This window comes from Cucurbita maxima, unplaced genomic scaffold (genome assembly GCF_002738345.1).
Source record: "Cucurbita maxima cultivar Rimu unplaced genomic scaffold, Cmax_1.0 Cma_Scf00004, whole genome shotgun sequence".
In the NCBI taxonomy this organism is placed as follows: domain Eukaryota; kingdom Viridiplantae; phylum Streptophyta; class Magnoliopsida; order Cucurbitales; family Cucurbitaceae; genus Cucurbita; species Cucurbita maxima.
In genome coordinates this window covers 3,724,899-3,742,642 of record NW_019272020.1, presented here as the reverse complement: position 1 = coordinate 3,742,642, position 17,744 = coordinate 3,724,899, and the positions used below count along the sequence as shown (strand labels likewise).

At 36.1% G+C, this 17,744-nt stretch overlaps 3 protein-coding genes across 3 annotated transcripts in view; 1 reads left to right on the top strand and 2 right to left on the bottom strand.

Moving 5' to 3' along the window:
* Positions 1 to 8,301, bottom strand: part of LOC111478710 (transcription-associated protein 1-like) — a 28,892-nt gene extending 20,591 nt beyond the window's left edge. The window contains exons 1-13 of the mRNA XM_023123127.1: positions 7,945 to 8,301; positions 6,899 to 7,617; positions 6,134 to 6,259; positions 5,949 to 6,034; positions 5,751 to 5,859; positions 4,388 to 4,483; positions 4,232 to 4,294; positions 4,076 to 4,135; positions 3,901 to 3,969; positions 2,884 to 2,965; positions 2,678 to 2,730; positions 2,498 to 2,596; positions 1,180 to 2,412 (exon numbers count right to left, since the gene is read on the bottom strand). Of these exons, the coding sequence (XP_022978895.1) occupies positions 1,180 to 2,412; positions 2,498 to 2,596; positions 2,678 to 2,730; positions 2,884 to 2,965; positions 3,901 to 3,969; positions 4,076 to 4,135; positions 4,232 to 4,294; positions 4,388 to 4,483; positions 5,751 to 5,859; positions 5,949 to 6,034; positions 6,134 to 6,259; positions 6,899 to 7,617; positions 7,945 to 8,002 (2,853 nt within the window). The 5' untranslated portion in view covers positions 8,003 to 8,301. The remainder of the gene's footprint in view (positions 1 to 1,179; positions 2,413 to 2,497; positions 2,597 to 2,677; positions 2,731 to 2,883; positions 2,966 to 3,900; positions 3,970 to 4,075; positions 4,136 to 4,231; positions 4,295 to 4,387; positions 4,484 to 5,750; positions 5,860 to 5,948; positions 6,035 to 6,133; positions 6,260 to 6,898; positions 7,618 to 7,944) is intronic.
* Positions 8,302 to 8,967: 666 nt separating this feature from the next.
* On the top strand, positions 8,968 to 10,613 carry LOC111478002 (WEB family protein At3g51220-like). Its single transcript, XM_023122046.1, has 2 exons — positions 8,968 to 9,247; positions 10,116 to 10,613. Exons 1-2 carry the CDS (start codon positions 9,098 to 9,100, stop codon positions 10,587 to 10,589), a joined length of 624 nt encoding a protein of 207 aa, XP_022977814.1. The 5' UTR covers positions 8,968 to 9,097; the 3' UTR covers positions 10,590 to 10,613.
* Positions 10,614 to 15,195: 4,582 nt separating this feature from the next.
* On the bottom strand, positions 15,196 to 15,777 carry LOC111478650 (protein WUSCHEL-like). The gene is made up of 2 exons (XM_023123024.1): positions 15,720 to 15,777; positions 15,196 to 15,630 (listed from the first exon to the last, which is right to left on the bottom strand). Exons 1-2 carry the CDS (start codon positions 15,759 to 15,761, stop codon positions 15,244 to 15,246), a joined length of 429 nt encoding a protein of 142 aa, XP_022978792.1. The 5' UTR covers positions 15,762 to 15,777; the 3' UTR covers positions 15,196 to 15,243.
* Positions 15,778 to 17,744: the final 1,967 nt, after the last annotated feature.

Below are 17,744 nucleotides of genomic sequence, written 5' to 3'. Positions count from 1 at the left end.
ATAACAAAGGACAAACCCACTGCCATTAGTAAATGGAGAAAGAACACTTCCAAGGAACTCGGTTTAGTTTGCCAGAAGTTCCATCCTTAACCATAGCGTTCTTTACTTGGTATGGGATGGGTGTCTCTATTAAAATTACCATACCCGCTGTTATCTCTCCTATTTTCTATGTTCGGTAGTTGAGATTAAATACTTTTTTTATGCGAGCATTTGGACCAATTTACACTTGCCACCATAACTTCAGATTTTTAATTCCAAGTATTCCTCAGAAATCCTAGTTGGAAGTGTGTCCTCCATTGACAAAAGCCCGAAAGCCCTTGATAGACACAAGTCCTTATCAAACAATGAAAACAATCATAAGCATCTGAGGGTACTAGTCAGGCAGGATAACATCTAATCTCCACAAACAGCAAAGCCCGAAATCTCCAAAACATCTAATCTTCCTTTGAAAAATTATATGCAAACTTCCCTTGAACAATTTCAGATACTACGGGGCATTTGTTGTCTTCAGAGAAAAAAGAAAAAAAAAGGAACCTCTTTTGTGACAAACCACGCTGGCATTTCAATAGAGAATGCATATAAATGTGCAATACAAAGAGAAGAAAAAGAAGAAGAAGAAATCGACAACAAAGAAGCATGTACAAGTGAAAAAAAAACCACATACGTAATGATATAAATGTTCAGCTGTATTGGTTTATCTTCAATATTGCACAACATTTGGAACCAAGTAATTATAAATAATGTGTTTGTAACAATAAATTCAAAAGGACGGCAAAGAATATCAGAACAAATGAGCAACAGAGTATCGGTTCTTTATCACATTGGTAATGCATTTATAAATTTGAGATATAGTCCACAGGAAACAAAAAGGCTTTGCATCAAAAAGCAGAAGACTATCATGTTAGCGAGTATAAAAGAAACAAAATCTAATTTATTTTGAACCAGAAATGAGACTTTTCATTGAATAAATGAAAAAAGTACTATTACTCAAAGGATACAAACTCCACGAGAGTGAATAAGTATAGTTACAACAGAAGTAATAAAAAAATAAAAATAAAAAAAAAAAATAAAAAAAGCAATCCAGTTAATACATATATCATAAGATGAAAAATCAGCATAAGATTTAGAAAAAGAGCACCAATAGGAAGCAAGAAGCAACACAATCTAATCAAAGCTAACCTTTGCCTCTGAAGTCTCAGACTTCCGCCAAGAGGAATCAACAGAAGAGACTAGCAAAGTTGACAATTGTCGGGGTGTATAGCCATCATCAGCCACAATTCCAGGCAAATTAAGCTGAGAAGACAAGCAGACACGAAGAAATTTCAAAGCTTGCTTTCTGTAGAAAGAATCAACACCGCCAGTTTTATTCATTACAGCTGATACAGCAAGATTAATGCATCTATCCAGAGGCACCAAAAAGGGAGTAGCTGGCTCGAAGGTAAGAATTAAACGAAGCCCATGTTCGGGGTTCTCCTTGCATTCCAGTGCAAGTGGCTCTTTGAGAAAGCGTCTATTACGACCACCTAACTTTCCGAGAACCTGCAATGCTTTTGCACCCCAAGAATAGGGCATTGGCCTCAAATGAGACCATAAGGCCAAAATCACTTCAGACATCACACTAGCCATACTAGGTTCCAGGAAATCAGGGTTTAAACTATCAACCCAGAACTCAAGGGTTCGTAAACCCAGACCAACTAAGTCATCGCTTCCTTTAAGACATAAAACAAGAGGCTTCATTAAACGGGGAAGGTGAGGCAATAATGAGCTTAAGCGAGCAGGCAATGTGAGGCATAATTCCAATAACAGATCCCTCATATCTTCCCCAGTTGGACCATCAAGCATGATCAGTAACATGTTAAGGCAAGGTTGAAGCAAAGGAATCAGATCACGTAGTAAAAGTTCAAATTTACACCCTGCTAATGCCCGAAACATTATGCGAAGAAGTTGCATGTACCCAAGAGGTCTTTCAACTTCAGTAGCACTTTTTACGCAAACTTCCATTATGACAGTCACATGAGGCTGTAAAATACGCTCAAAATCTGAAGGTGCTTTAGAAACAGCACCAAATACAAAGCGAAAGAGATGCAAGACCAATTTTGCACCTGGTGAATCTGGGTGCTTCAAAACATCAAGCTTGCTGCTGACAAGAAAATTAACCAAAACATCCGCAAAAGGCCTATATACTTTAGGCGTTTGCAAAAATGTTGAAAACAGATGGACAAGCTGTGTGTTGGAGATCATGCAGTCAAAAAGTTCAGGCATGCACAACGAAAACATATCCATCAGATCCCGAGGTTCCATAACAGTAAGTATCTGGGAGAACAGATGAAGCATTTCTACTTCTTCATCCTTTTCCTTGAAAAGTGTTAAGCAATGAACACCACTTTTCAGAACACCAGAGGCTTTACACACCTACCAGACCAAAGCTATGGTTAGATTTTAATCACACCAACAAAATAACACACAAGCACATTAACCATCACCGATTGTATTATACCTCATCCTCTCTCATTCCCTTGAATGCTTGAGGTGTTGCCAAATTTGATGATGGTGTAACAAGCATCTGTGGATGTGTACCATTTGGAGAAGGAGAAACCTGAACCATAAATCAACAAATTACATTACATAACCAAAAATAGCCAAAATGAAACTATCATATCTAGTATTAATGATATACCTGAGATCGGGGTAAATGTGCATGAGTGATACTCCAAATGATAGTCTTCATTCCTAATAAAAAACAGATCCAAAATAAAAACTTGTCCTTATAACAGAGTATGCAGAAGAACATGAAAGGTGAAAGTGTGCTATCTAAGGAACACAGAAATCAGCCCCTCAACATACTGAATTCAAACAAAATGATCACAAAAGAGAACTTATTACCCATGATTAACGTCTTAATCAAATGCTTACAGTCATTGACTTCCTTAGAATGTTCCACAGGAACCTGCAAATTTAACACTGCCTGCAAGAATATGGAAGATAACGGGTCAAATAATATGCAGCAGAGTGCTGGAGAAACTATAAGGGCATATCAATCATAAAGCTTAATAACATTTACAAAAGTTTGTAGACGAAAGAAGTTAACTCAGTAATATAACCAACACCATTTATATAGTTAATTACATTTATTAGGTTATTACAAACATCCCTCTGCATTTTAAACCATTGAGCTGAACATCAACAACCAACATTCATTTTACGTCTTTGAGAAATTATATTGAAACATTGTTCATTACAAACAAGAAGATAACAAATATGACCTCTAAGACCGATAACCAAATAGCAATGGACTCCTTAAACCTTCAATAGTCACAACCGATGAATGAAATTCAATTGCTTTTTTTTTTTTTTTTTTTTTTTTTGGCCCCTGCTATATTCGGTTTCAAAGAGATTCTTTTATTAGGTACTTATCTTTATAGTAGACCCAAAACCAAAAGTGGTAGTTCTAATTCAATCATGTTGCCATTATATGGAATCTGAGTTCTACTATGTCATTTTCATTCACTTATCTTTTATCCTCCTTATTCCTTTTTTCATTATATGGAATCTAACCAAAAAAAAAAAAAAAAAAAAAAAANAAAAATGATGAAATTGTCTCTTATAAAAAAAAAAAAAAAAATTATCTTCCATCATTCCTCTAGTCCATATGTTCGATCGTTCAGCTCATGTTTCCATTCCATCAACCGGTCTATTAAATAAATACATATTTATTGGCCTTCATTTTAAGTAGGACTAAGTCCCTACTTTCTCATGGGAAAATACGAATTATGAGCATTTCCTAGTAATAATAATACAAAATAAAAATTAAAGAAAATAGTTATGATGCCCAAAACAATCACGGCCATGAATATGTGTGTGCGTGTATATATAAAAAATAAGTTAGTGCATAAAAGCAACCTGCACAGGGAGCTCAAGCTTGGACCTCAAGTTTGCACGATCTTTTCCTTCCTCACCTTCCTCCAACAACTGTAAAAAATGAGGGGAAAAAACTCAATATGGACATTTGAAACGAAAAACACAGATTAACATTTTTTCAGGTTGGGGGCATATGTCGATATGGAAATTGCAGTACCTGAGGTATAGTGTGTTTGAATGCACTAAATTTCCCAACAAAAGCATCCAAAATACGCCCCTGTACAAGAGAGGATTATAATGTTAAACATAAAATTCACTGCTTGTGTTTTTGCTAATTGAAAATGTAATCAACAAACATATGGTTATGCCAGACCAAGAGAGTTCGTGATTCATCCATAGATGTTTGGTCAACGCCCTTCTCAAAGATTGGCTCCACCTATATCCAACATCCATTTTATTCAAGCAGGCCAAACAATGGAAAATAGGAAGAAGTTCATAACATTGGAAGTAAAGCAGTTAGAAAAGGTACCAAGTTCAGCATCAACCGTGCACAAGTAGTATGAATGCTAAGTGATAGTGAGGCATCATGCATGTTACTTGAGAATAAGTAGATAATCCGTGATAGCTGCAGCCATCACACAGCATTTATCAGATGATGAAGCATAACAGAGTTCTGTAGAAACTGAGTTAACATGGGACAACGAGATTATAAAGAAACAAAATGTTCCATTAAAAAAGCGAAAAGTAAAGCTATATACATGAGCCTCACTTTAAAAGAGAATTAGACAGACCCTAAAACCCAAAAAGGAAAAAATATATATTAAAACAATAACAGTTGAAAACTTTGACGAGCATGAAGCCTCAAAAATGGATGAAGAACAAAATTTCCTTCAAGAAGCCCATCTGACTTTGAAAACCCATAGCAACTTCTTCTGGCCAATCCTCAGGGAAGCGTTAACAAATGTGACCTATATACATTCTTTGCTTTGTAGAATTTACTTAATAGCACCAAAACTTCCATAGGAAGAGCTATTGATTCCAACCTTTAAACAAGAGGTGCAGGCGCAGAAAACTGCAAGTCTTCAAAAAAAAATACAAAAACAAAAGCCCAACCATACTTCCCAAACCCTGTTTAGTCTTGGAAGCACACTTCTCTGATCAATGACTTCATTTTCTTCCCAATAATAGACAGCAAACAGAGTGATTTACCTAAAAACTACCAGCTTCAAAAACAAATGAGAGAGGAGCTAAGGAAAACCTGAAAACACCTTAGGCAGCTGGGCACTCAAGCTCCAATAAGAATACAAAGCTCCACAACAGAAGGAAAAAGAAACTCCAACAAAATGTCAAACCAGACCAACACGGTAATTCCATTTATAGACCCTTAAACGTCTTTTCATTCTGTTATCTCTTCTTTCACCTCATCAAACAACCTTTTTAAACTATGATTCATCTTTCAACCAAAACTACTAAACAATTCACTTTCTGTTTGACTTTCTTTCCCTTTAGAATATTATTTTTTCAATTTTCTTGTTGCTAGAGATTGGCACCAGATTTCTTCAAAAACTCTAAGCCGCAATTCCAATTTCCAAGCAACTTCTTCAAGAAGTCAATCCCAATCTTCTGATGACATCGTTTGAAATGCAGGAGAGCAACATTAGAAGTACAGTAGCATAATCTTACAGTGGGAAAGCATATAAATGACAAAAAGATAAACTTTGTTGTTTTCAAACTTCAGTTCACGACAAGACTGTCAAGAAAATTCATATGCAATATCATCCTAACAAAGAACTTCAGGAACCTCAGAAAATTTTAGGAGCAATAGAAGTAACAAATTAAACAAACTTATCACACTCGAGCATTAGCATTGAAAATTGCACAAATAAAAATACCTGGGACAGGGAAAGATCCCCCCGGACATGATGCACAATTTCTGCCAGTAAACTATAGGCCAATGGTCTTAGTGTCTCATAGCATGCCCGACCAGCTCCGACTAGAACCCTGAAAATGCGGAAAGATGAGACTACAAAGTATTAGTACAAACAACGGCAAAGCTCTGCATTAGGATGTATATAGGTCAAACATATTACTTCTCTTCCAACAGTGTATCAATCAGTGGAAATAAACCCCTCTTATACTCTGTTCCAAGAACATGTTTCAGGGCTACTAATAATTCCTGCATTGAGCAACATAAAGATTAGTTCTCAGATTTCCTTTCAACAAACCAACTAAGTTGGAAAAGTAACCCAGGATACAAAAGGACAAAAGTTCTCACCTTCCGTATTGACACAGAATCTGAACATGTAACCAGCAAATTCACAATACTCTTACAAATACTTTCTTCATGCGGCCTGATATAATCAGCAGAACTCCTCAACAGGTATGTTAAAAAAGAAACTGTCTGCAATCACAAAGGCATAAAATAAGTACATTTTTAATTTACTTCCTCATTGACTGCCAGGGCTAATGTGCAGCCTGATTGACTGCTGAAGTTAGAGGTCACTATACTACCTGTTGTATTCATACTTCATAACGTAGCTTATGGTAAAAGACGGATATACATCTCTAGAAAAAAATTATTTAATGCAATTTCAATACAGAGTAAATCCCTAACAGTACCAGGCTTTATATAATCATCAAAAGCATATAATATCCATTGCTGTCATACTTCATAAGGACGAAAGACCCTAATGATATTAACTCAAGCTCAACAAAACCAACGAGGAGATACACCCTGACCCGTAAAGAGTACTTGAAGATGCTACCAACATGACATATATATGCAGAAAAAGCATAGAAGTATTATAAAACTGTGTGAATAATATAATGGGAAAAACTGAAAGAAAATTTAAAGGAACTCTCTAAAACAATCACAACTAATGTACAAGGGGCTAATTATAAATTTTTACGGACATTTTGGATGTAAAACCTATGAGAATAAAGAACAAAGTTACCGTTACAGAAATTCAAGAAATCATGTCTCGCCTCCCCCACCAAAAATTTAAATCAATAATACAACAAGTATCCACATACAGCGTACCTTAACCTGCGCCCCCTTCAGTTCGATGAAATGAGTCTTCAAAGAGGGAGGAACCTTTTCAGGTCCTGGAACAGAAATAGCAGAAACCATCAGAGGCAACAAGAGAGGGATATTTGTTTGAACAAGCCGACTGTACAGCTGGAAAAGAAACATGACGACCAGTGGACTCTCAGTTACTATCTTAAACGAACGGGTACTAGGATTAAGCTGCGCAGTCCCCGTGCATCCGGTAGTCAATGCCTGATCCGAAGAAGTGGATACATCCATGGGTTTTGTATCTTCGCCAACAGCAGCAGTATTTTCAAAAAAATGGTTTACGGTCAACTTAAAGTTCTGGTAAATTTTACACACGAAGTCCAGGAATGGCTGCACTTCATTTTCTAGAGTCGGTCTAAAATTTCTGAGAAGATCAAAGATTATACGGATACAAATTAAGCCGTTCTCCTCATTATCTGTGGTGAGCACTTGCATGGCAACCTTTAACAGGTCCTGCACGAAGGGTCTTAAAACTTCACTATGAGGAAGCCGATTAAGGATCTCCACCACGATGTTCCGAAGTTTATGCTCATGATTGTCAGTAAATTGAGGCTTTGTAATTTTAAGTAGGATTACGGAGAACGCACGAAAGTAGCATTTCAGAAAATTTAAGTACTCAGGAGTGTGAGCAATCTCCAAGCTATCTCGAACCTCCGTTGCCATCTGAAGCCTCGTCTGAATATCTGCTCGCAAACACATATTTCAGAACAAAAAAAAAACGTACGGGTAAACCTAAGTATAGCTCAATCTGATCGCTGAGAACCGAAAGTAAAACATGACAACAATACAGAAGCTGTGACCTTACGAGTGAAAAAAGAAAAGTACAATTTAAGCACATTGCATACTCCATAGCTTAATTTTAGCGGACTTCGAAACCGAATGTTATGACAAATTAGATAAACGAGGTAGATAACTGCAACATTAAGCTCAAATAACCTAGCTCCCCGGAACTAAACCCAGCAAAGCAAACATTTTCGAGCCCAACGGGGAGAGAGAGAGAGAGAGAGTACTAAGTTCAGGCTCGACGAGGTGGCGAGAATGTTGCTCGAAGTTCTGAATGGGACTCATGGCGCCCTTGAAGTGACGATGAACGCAAAGAGAAGGAGCTCGGTGGTTGTAGTAACGTTAAACGACTAAATATTCAGAGCGTTAGGCAGTTCCAGCAGCTTCTTCTTCTTCTTCATGCTCGTACAGGCTTTGGAGCGCCTTCATCGACTGGTATACGAATAAACAAGAGAATCGAGCGACTCTGGTGCAAGAATTATGCAGTGAATACGATTCCCAGTCCGGTGCTTAGGGCTCAATGATCTTGTTCAGCAATATTGCCAACAATTCCCAGTCGAATTCCTGTTTCCCGGGTAGACTTCGATCCCTCCCGCTCCGAAATCAACCATCACTTAGTAAGAGAAACCCGCTACTCGTAGTCTTGGGCTGGACCGGCCTACGCTACTCGGCCCATTGCTAACATCGGCCTATTAGATTTTGTGTTAAAAAAAAAACAAGTTTTTTTTTTACCTAATCTGACCTTTTGACTCGAATGAAAAGATGAGAGTAGAATTTTCATTTTTTAAATTAAAAAATGGGGAGAGATGATAGATAATATTAAAAAACATCAAATCAAAATAAATAATTTAAGTAAATTAATAAATTATTGTGATAATTTGAAATATAAAAAAAAAAAATTAATAAATCTGCGGATCAATTACTTATAAATTTATAATTTTTTTAATTAATTAATTAAAGTAGGATTCGTCCCAAGTTTTTATTGTGTATATAATGATATCGAATAGTAAGTCTTTGTCCTCTCGGATGACGTGGTGGAGTGGAGGGGAGGAAAGGTGGGCGAGAGACATGAGAGAGGAGAGGAGTCATAATCTTAAGACACAGCCCGCGAGAACTAACGGAATTAAGATGGGTTAACCACCCGGGTTGTCAACTTCAATCCAACAAAATTCCAGTGAAGTGGACGCGAAGTAAACCAAAAAAGGACTCCCTAATCAATTTCATTAACCTCCTCCATTTTCAGCCCACTCCAAACTCCAAACTCCAACCCCTTTAAAACCCGCCACCCATCCCATCCATCTTTTCACACCTCCCCAACCGGATAACGTCTATTATAACTCTCCCGCTCCCGGAGGTTTCAGTGGCGGCGCTGCAGCGACCATGGACGGAGAAGACGGTGGCGGGAGGCTGGTTGTGAGGGGAAGAGCTGAGATTGACACTAGAGCGCCGTTCAAGTCCGTTAAGGAGGCAGTCATGTTGTTCGGCGAACGAGTTCTGGTCGGAGAAATTTATGGCAACAAAATTAAAGAAGTACGTATTTTAGTTTTCTTCCCTCTATATATATATATATAAAATCTAATTTTTATGTATTTATGTCTATTTAATCTTTGAATTTTTATGTATTAAGTTAATTTATGCATTATATATATAAAATTATATTATCAATTTTATATCTCACAAATATGATAGTTTTATAAAATATTAAATATTTTATATCTCGTAAATTTGATCATTTTCAAAAATATTAAAATTTATTGGCTAAATTTATAAATTTTAAAATTAAAATATTGAACAAACATGAATATCAAATTCATGGATTGAAATTTTAATTTAATTTTAATGTCAAAATTCATATACTAAAATTTTAATTTATCTACTATGATTACCGTTGTATTAAAACTTTAAGTTGGTTTTCGAGTTAAAAACAAAATCGAAAAACCATATTACACACGTGGATGTGCTTTTTTATAATTATTTATTTTGAGTTCAACAACCGTAAATTATACTATATATATATATATATATTTTTTTTTTTTTTTTTTTTTTTTTTTTTTTTTTTTTTTTTTTTTTTTTTTTTTTTTTTTTTTTTTTTTTTTTTTTTTTTTTTTTTTTTTTTTTTTTTNGGGGGGGGGGTTAGGAACGTATATTTGAATTAATTATAATTAATGAGTTGAATTCTGTTCTACCTTCTTTGTTACTTCACTTTGAAGCTCATATTTATGTCCCAACTCATCATTTATATCCAACTAATGTGTAACTAATAAATTACCATCAAAATTGGGGTAATCAAAATGTGTTTGACTGACAGGTTAATTCAAGGCGGTTATAACAATGTCACCGATGCTTTTTACCACGTAAGATTAATATACGTTAAAATAAAAAATTCTTATATTATCAGATGGCAGAATCCGGTCAGTCGCGGAGCAGAGTAGGAGCCTTAACGGCGGAGCTAAAAGGGACAAAGGAAAGGCTAGAGAAAGCCAAAGAAGAAAACGGGCTACTATCCTTCTGCCTCCAATCCCTCACAGACGAGCTCGACCGGACCAAACAAGAGCTCCATAAACTGAAAGCAACAGACCAACAAAAACCGCAGCTTTCACCGCCAACCACAATCCACCCCGACGTTGACGAAGATCTCAAATTCGTCGAGAATGAAAAGGAAGGCAGCAGCAATAATAACACACCCCAAGACAACAAGAGATGCGTGAAATTTGCAAGCCCTCCTGACTTGGACCGTGTCATCGTTTGTAAGGACAAATTGTTGGCCCATAAATCATCGCCCCCGGCTTCGGCTAAGACTCCCACAAGGTCGAAGAAGAAGAATTTGGTCCCTTTGGTTGGATGGCTTTTCGCTAAAAAGAAGGGATATTGACTATAAGGCCGGTTTTAAAAACACTTTTGTACCCTTAAAACGCCATTAAATACCTAATATCATTTCAAAACCGACCATAATCTTGTTAATTAGCCATCCAAATTTATCTTACCGACCAAACGAAATAAATATCAATTTTATAAGAAGAATAAGCTCTCATGGCTCTACTTTAGGCTTCTCCAAAATGTCTCATACCAATAGAAATAGTATTATTTAATTATAAACTTATGAACATTTCCTAAATTAATCGATGTAGGACTTTCATAACAGAGTACAACTCTCAGTAAAAAACACTTTTATTCTATATACTTTGTTGTACTTTACACTACTTACAATTTTACATTTTATTCATAAAATAATATATTTAGATCACTTTCTATAAAATATATTTAAACAAAAAAAAAAAACTTTCGACCATGGGGAGAATTAATATAATTAAAGTTTTTTTTTTTAATGTTATATTCTTAATTAGACGTGTAAGTTTAACGGGGGCCATTGGAGAATGAAAACAAGAGCAAACGGTTAAAGATAAATTATTTTTAAAGAAATGGTCGGTAAGTCGGCGGGGACGGGCATGCAAGGCACGGCGGAAGGTGAGAGAAACGACGCCAAAGCCAACGAAATGTAAATATAGTACAAATTTTATTTATATTATTACAAAAATAATAATAATAAAATTTACTGATTTGTGCACATGAACCCATGTGATGTCCCAATGATAAAAAACATTCAAAGAAAGAAGCCCATGTCGGCTGCAGGGAAAATGGCGAGAATATCCCACGTGGCTAGGCTCGTGAGCCAACACATATTAACATAGGTGTATAATAATATTTAGACATAGTTCAATTTCACTTAAAAACATAACACTGAAATAGATAAATAATATATGAATAAATTGATACCTCGGGATTTAAATCATAAGATAGACAGGTATTATTTAAATTTTGGTTAAAATTAAAACACAAAAAAACAAATCAGTAAATAAAATAATTTGGTAGTATTTAATAATTAAAGTTTGTTATTATTGACCCAGCTATGATGGGTGATTGTAGTGGGTTTTATTTAAAGAGATAGTTAGAGAGCACAGAATCTGGTAGGGTCCATGGGGAAAATAATATATTGGGTGTGTTTGGAATTTTGCAGCAGAACGTGGAGTATGAACTGACCGTATAAGGACCCATCCACGTAATAAAATTCAACAATATAATTAACGGATGCGTATGAAAATTGGGAAATCAAAGAGTATGGTTGAATCGAGTTGGCTCTGCACGTTACAAGACAATAACAAACCACCAAAACTCTTCCATTCTTTAATGCTTTCCATGATTTGCTTCTTTACTAAAAACCGCACTCACTCACTCAAGACTAATTTAAATGAACACGACTCTCTATAATAGTATGATATTGTCAACTTTAAGTATAAGTTCTCATTGCTTTGATATGAGTTTCTCTAAAATACTTCATAGAACTTGAGAGAGTATTTATTGATTATAAACCCACAATCATTCCCTAAATTAACCCATGTGGGACCTTCATCATCCAACATACTAGATATGAGATCCGGCATAGATTGGAGAAGGGGTAGAAACCTCTCTATAATAAATATGTTTTAAGACTGTGAGACTAATGACGATAAGTAATGGGCCAAAGCAAACAATAACTGCTAACGGTGGGTTTGAGTTGTTACAAATGACATAAGAGTTCGACACTGAACGATGAATTGTGAGATCACACATCAGTTGGAGAGGGGAACAATTGTTGGCCCCTATCACAGTTGGTTGAAGAGATAAACAAAATATTTTTTAAGAGTACGTGGAAATCTCTCTCTCGTAAACAGATTTTAAAACTTCGATTTGAGAGAGGAACGATTGTTGACCCTTATCTAGTTAAAGAGATAAACAAAATATGAGGTTGACGACGATGCGTAACGAACTAAGTCGGACAATATCTACTAGCGGTAGGCTCAAGTTGTTACATGAGATTAGCCGACAATCGACAGTTCATGGTTTTCAACTTTAAATACAACCATGTGAGGATGTTACAACTAAGTGAACATCTAATTAATTAAACAAAGTAGATTGATGTGATTTAAATGGTATGGACATTTGTAGTTGCCACTTAATAAAGTTGAAATTTTACTTGGTGATTAAATTTGAGCAATATTATAATGGGTATGGGGCCACATGATTAGACAAACACAATAATTAAGGGATTGAATTAGGAAACGTAATTAAAATTAATCAAATTGGGTCATGGACTGTACCTCTTACCCACATGTCAATGTCCCATGCCATGGATTCTCATATAAAATACAAAAAACCAGCCACCCTTGCCAAATCAAATCAATGGCGGAGAAAACCAGAAGAGTGCCCGGAAAGGCGAAGCTCAGAGGCGACGACATGAAGAACAGCAAGGCCCCACCGGCGATGACTCTGTTCGAGCGCCTCCGCGAGGCCGTTTTTCGATTCATAATGCTATGTGCTCTTTCAAAGGCTACAAATCATCATTCTGCTGGAGCCGTCTTCCAAGACGACGTCGTTAGACGGCGGCAGTCATATCAAAACGGTGACCACCACCACAGTGAAGCTGTCGCTGATTGCATTGAGTTCATCAAGAAGAAGGCGTATTCCGACGACGAGATAATTCTCGACCGCGGATCAGTGGACGCCGATGATGATATGGCTGCGTCGGTGCCGTTGCCGGTCAGGTAAAAGTTTTATTTGGGTAACTGGCGGCGGAGCAAGGGATTGCTTGCATTTCAATTTAGCAACTTCGTGTGTTTGAAGTTAATGTATCCGGTTTTACAGTTTGGTTTTTATAGTCTGATAGACGTGTAATATATACTTGGATAATAGAAGAATTTATAATTTGGTGTGTTAGAAATTTCTCGTGGGGATATTTTTTCAATAACTTTAATATTAATATAAAAAATAAAAATAAAAATAAAAAATAAAAAACTTGGGCCACACCATTAGAGAGGTTTTAATTTTTTCCCTATACTTTTGTCCAATTTTATGTCCCACTTAGTTTAATATAAATATAGTTTTAATATTAACTAATTTTGAGATTCTAAATAATATTTAAACCGAAAACTTTGTTGTAAATTTTTTTTAATGGTTAAAGACGGTGGTGTAATATTAAAATTTAAAATTTTAAGAATAGTGGAGATAGAATTTATTATATTATATTTGCTTGTCAAATATATCTATTTATTATGATGTTTAAACATTTTTTTAATAAACATTATATCAAAAATGAAAATTTTTAAATAAGTTTTGGATCCACAAATTCTTGTTGACCAATTCTGGATCCCAACAAAAATAAATGAGAAATGAAATAGGTAATGGAGAGGAGGACGAGGAAGATTTTCCTATATACATCTATGGTTTATTCAAATTTATAAATTTTAATTTTAAATTTAATAAAATTCATCCCATCTATAGAATCATGAAATTAAAAGTTTAATATTGTATGTCAAATATAAAATTAATTCAATTTTATGTCTAATAAATTAGTTTATTAAAAAATGTAAAACAAATGTAAAAACGAGTAAAAGCGAACCATATGTAGTGGAAGGATAGAAAGTAACAGGTGGAAGAAAAGGGAGGGGTTGTTGCAGAAAGAGCAGGGAGGAATATGGGCTGCAGAGAGTGTCGGCTGTGATCAAGAGCAGCAGGGAAGGGAAGGGAGAATTGATACTTTGAAAGTGTCCAAATTGGAAGTGAAAAGAAGCAAAAGGGCAGGCGTGGGTGGATGTCATTTGGGCCATGTTACTAGTAAAGAACATTACGTACTGGAAGCCTCAAAAAGCTTTGAAGATGTTCATGGATCCACAGCTAAATTTGAGTGTACATACCCACCAGCCATGAATAGAAGGTTAGCGTTGAGCTATTTAGACTGACACTCAGCGCTCCCAAAAGACATTAGAGTCGTTGGAAAGCCATAAAGTATGACAAATTGTCAAACCAAACAGAGGCACGCATTCCCGCCCAAAATCTTTCTGATTGGGACCTTATTTTAGAAGCATGGTGGGATGAACTTGGCGTACAAATTGTTGGAAATCTTTGAAATTAACAACATAGTGTCTACCAACCTCTTTTAAATGTAATAAAAATAGGGTAACCAAAAATCTCATATTATTGAACTTGATTGAAGATTATTGGGAGTGAGTCCTATATTTTGTTAATTTAATAGAAGATTATGAGTTTATAAACGAGGAATACTATATGAAGCTTCTTGAAAAAGCCCAAAGCAAAACTATCAGAGCTTATGCTCAAAGTGGATAATGTCATACCACAATCATTGTGGAGAGTAGTAATTTCTAACACGGTAGGTATTAGAGTCATGCTCTAAACTTAACCATGTCGAACAAAGAATTATGGATCTCAAAGGTGTCAGACATTGAGTATTAGAGCCAGATATCGAATAGTGTAAGCCTCTGAACCATTCTTTATAAGGGTCCGTCTACCTCGCTACTACTTTCACAATTATAAGGATTTATAAGGGTTTGGAACATCCTAAGGCACTCTTTCTCCAATCAACAAAAGTTCCAAAATTTGAGTACCTAATTAATTAGAAATTACTACATTTAAATATGCTCAGCTGGGATTAACATCATAATTAATATAAAACCACTTTGTCGGTTTAAAATTAATCACATTCCATCATCCGGTGAGATGGTGGCGTAAGAGTTGAGGCTGAGCTCCAGCGAAGTTCTAGAACCGGCGGCGCCGTCATCCGAGCTGCCGTACCAAGTGGTGGTGTAGAAGCTGTCGGAATATTCCTGTCGCATGCTGCAGAATCCACTAAGATTCCGATCACCACCATGGATGGGGAAGAGGGGGAGAGTTTCGATCTCTTGTTCCTCCTCCTCCTCGTCTTCCATGTATTCTTCAACATATTTTGTCTTTTCAAATATATCAGCCGCCGCCGCCGCCACCGCCGCCGGGGAAGAACGCCGATCGACGCGGATCCATGATCCCATGTTGTGATTTCGAGACCCAACTCCGCTGCTACTTCCTCCCGATAATATCGCACACTCCTGCAGCAGCAGAATAAGAAATTCTCACCCAAATAGACAAAAAGTTCACTTTTTTTCGTTAAATCATATTGAATCTTAAAAGTGCTTACTCTGAAACTGTCAGTGGAAGACCCATATCCGTAATTTCCCATATGCCCCACGGCAACCATAACCGGAGAGGACGGAGCTGCATAGACATAACGAACACAATTAAAACGTTGATGTAATATTATCAGTAATCACGACTTTCCACAATAATATAATATAGTTCATTTTTAGCATAAGTTTTAGTGACTTTTGCTTTGAGATTTTCAAAACACTTCATACCAATAGAGACTTATTTCTTACTGGATCGGTATCTGTCGTGGAACGAGGAGGAGGAGTCTTGGGGCTTCCAAACAGTAGAAGAAATGAGCGAAGGGTGTTGTTGTTGTTTAGAAAGATGATGATCAGAACCAGAAGTGAACCTTTTTTTCTGCCTCTCACGAGCCTTATGGTTCTGAAACCAATAAAAAACGTTCTTGCCTTCAATTTTACCGTACTGTCTAAGCCTAGCAGAGATTCTCTGAATTTGATCAGCGCTTGGGGACCGAACGCCATTGTTGTAATAAAGCTCCTTCAAGATTCTAATTTGGTCGGTTGTGGGAGTCCACCGCGTGCTGCTTTGCCTGCACAAGAACCCCCCTTGGCCTCTCCCATTGCTGCCTTCCTCGTTGCCCTGTTTGGGCTCCATTTTCAAAAAAGGAAGAGCTTTTATGAAAGGATATCTCTGGAAATGAAATGGGTGCGCATGAATTAGAGGGGATTATAATGGGGAGTGGCACATGGAGCGAAATGGATACTCTTTATGTTGGTGTGAGAGAGAAGATGATCATAAAAAGGGAAGGGACAAAAGAGGGCTTAGAAAGAGTAGGGATCAGTGGCCTTTTTTTCTTTTTGTTTCTTTTCATAAACCCCACCAAATTTATTTTAGTAGAGAGGCTTTGAATGAATGAATGAATGGGGCTGCAAAAATTATAGAACAGTTTAGTTCTTAACCATGAAATTAAGTGTTAATCTTGTTTTAGAGTTTAGGGTTTCTATTTGAAGGGCTATTGTACTTGGAAGTTTAGGGAGGCTACCCTCCAACCTTCCCTCTTTGTATGGGAAAGGAGAAGATACTCTGTTGCATAAAGTACACCCATTGAACCTCCATGACAGTGAGCATTTTTTTTGTTTTTTTTAATTCATTATTTTCACCCAATAATTTTAATTTTTTTTGAAAAAAAATATAACCCTATTCTTGTATTTACAAATATGGGAAAACCCAGGTGTTATTTTTTTTTTTTTTTTTTTTAAAATGAATCTTTATGAACATATCTATTTGGATCTGAAGGGCTTCAAGAACCCTAAATGGGTTCTGAATCGTTTATAAAAAGCCTTCAAAATTGTAAGAAATTTATGGTTCTAATATGGCTGCAGTTATTTTCATCAAACTTGAGGGTGGTTGCCTGCACTTTGTTGTTCTAGATTTGGGTTAAAGAACAAGAACAAGAACCCTAATTTCTAATTCTCTCGATTATCACATATTCTACCAACCAACCCAATAATTTAACTGTGGAATTAGAAATATATATATGTGGAAGATTGTTGGAAGAGGAGTCTCGCTTGGGATAATTAAAAGAAAGATAGTTTGTTTATTAGATAAGGAATAATATATTTATTGGTATCATGCCTTTTGAGGAAAACTAAAAGTAAACCCACATCCGCTCATTGTATATTGTTTTAGATCAACCCAAATACTTATCTCAACAAAAAAATCCTTAAAGTCTTTTCGAATAGTCTATTCTAAAGCGAAAAAATAAATCACCCAATACCCTCTCATGGAATTAAGTAGAATCAATCTAATTTTTTGAACAATCGAATTTTTTTGTACTTCTATCAAATCCTCCGTTTACTTCCTTAAGCGACCTTTAAGAGATCGAGGTTGAGTCGGGACTCCTGCATACGATTAGTCAGCCTCGTCGACGCAAAAGGGTAAAAAGAAGAAAAATGAGATGAAGGCATAATACCCATTTAGCACAATAGAAGACAACCTCAGCAAGTAATATATAAGACAATCTCAGGAGGAGGAAGATATTAAGAAAGATGTCCAC

What these genes read in the sequence shown, in the direction of transcription:
- LOC111478002 (XM_023122046.1), top strand. Translation starts at nt 9,098, where the DNA reads ATGGACGGAGAAGACGGTGGCGGGAGGCTGGTTGTGAGGGGAAGAGCT. An exon ending in ATGGCAACAAAATTAAAGAA is followed by an intron (nt 9,248 to 10,115) that starts GTACGTATTTTA and finishes TTATATTATCAG; the next exon opens with ATGGCAGAATCCGGTCAGTC.
- LOC111478650 (XM_023123024.1), bottom strand. Translation starts at nt 15,761, where the DNA reads ATGGGAAATTACGGATATGGGTCTTCCACTGACAGTTTCAGA. An exon ending in CTTCCACTGACAGTTTCAGA is followed by an intron (nt 15,631 to 15,719) that starts GTAAGCACTTTT and finishes CTGCTGCTGCAG; the next exon opens with GAGTGTGCGATATTATCGGG.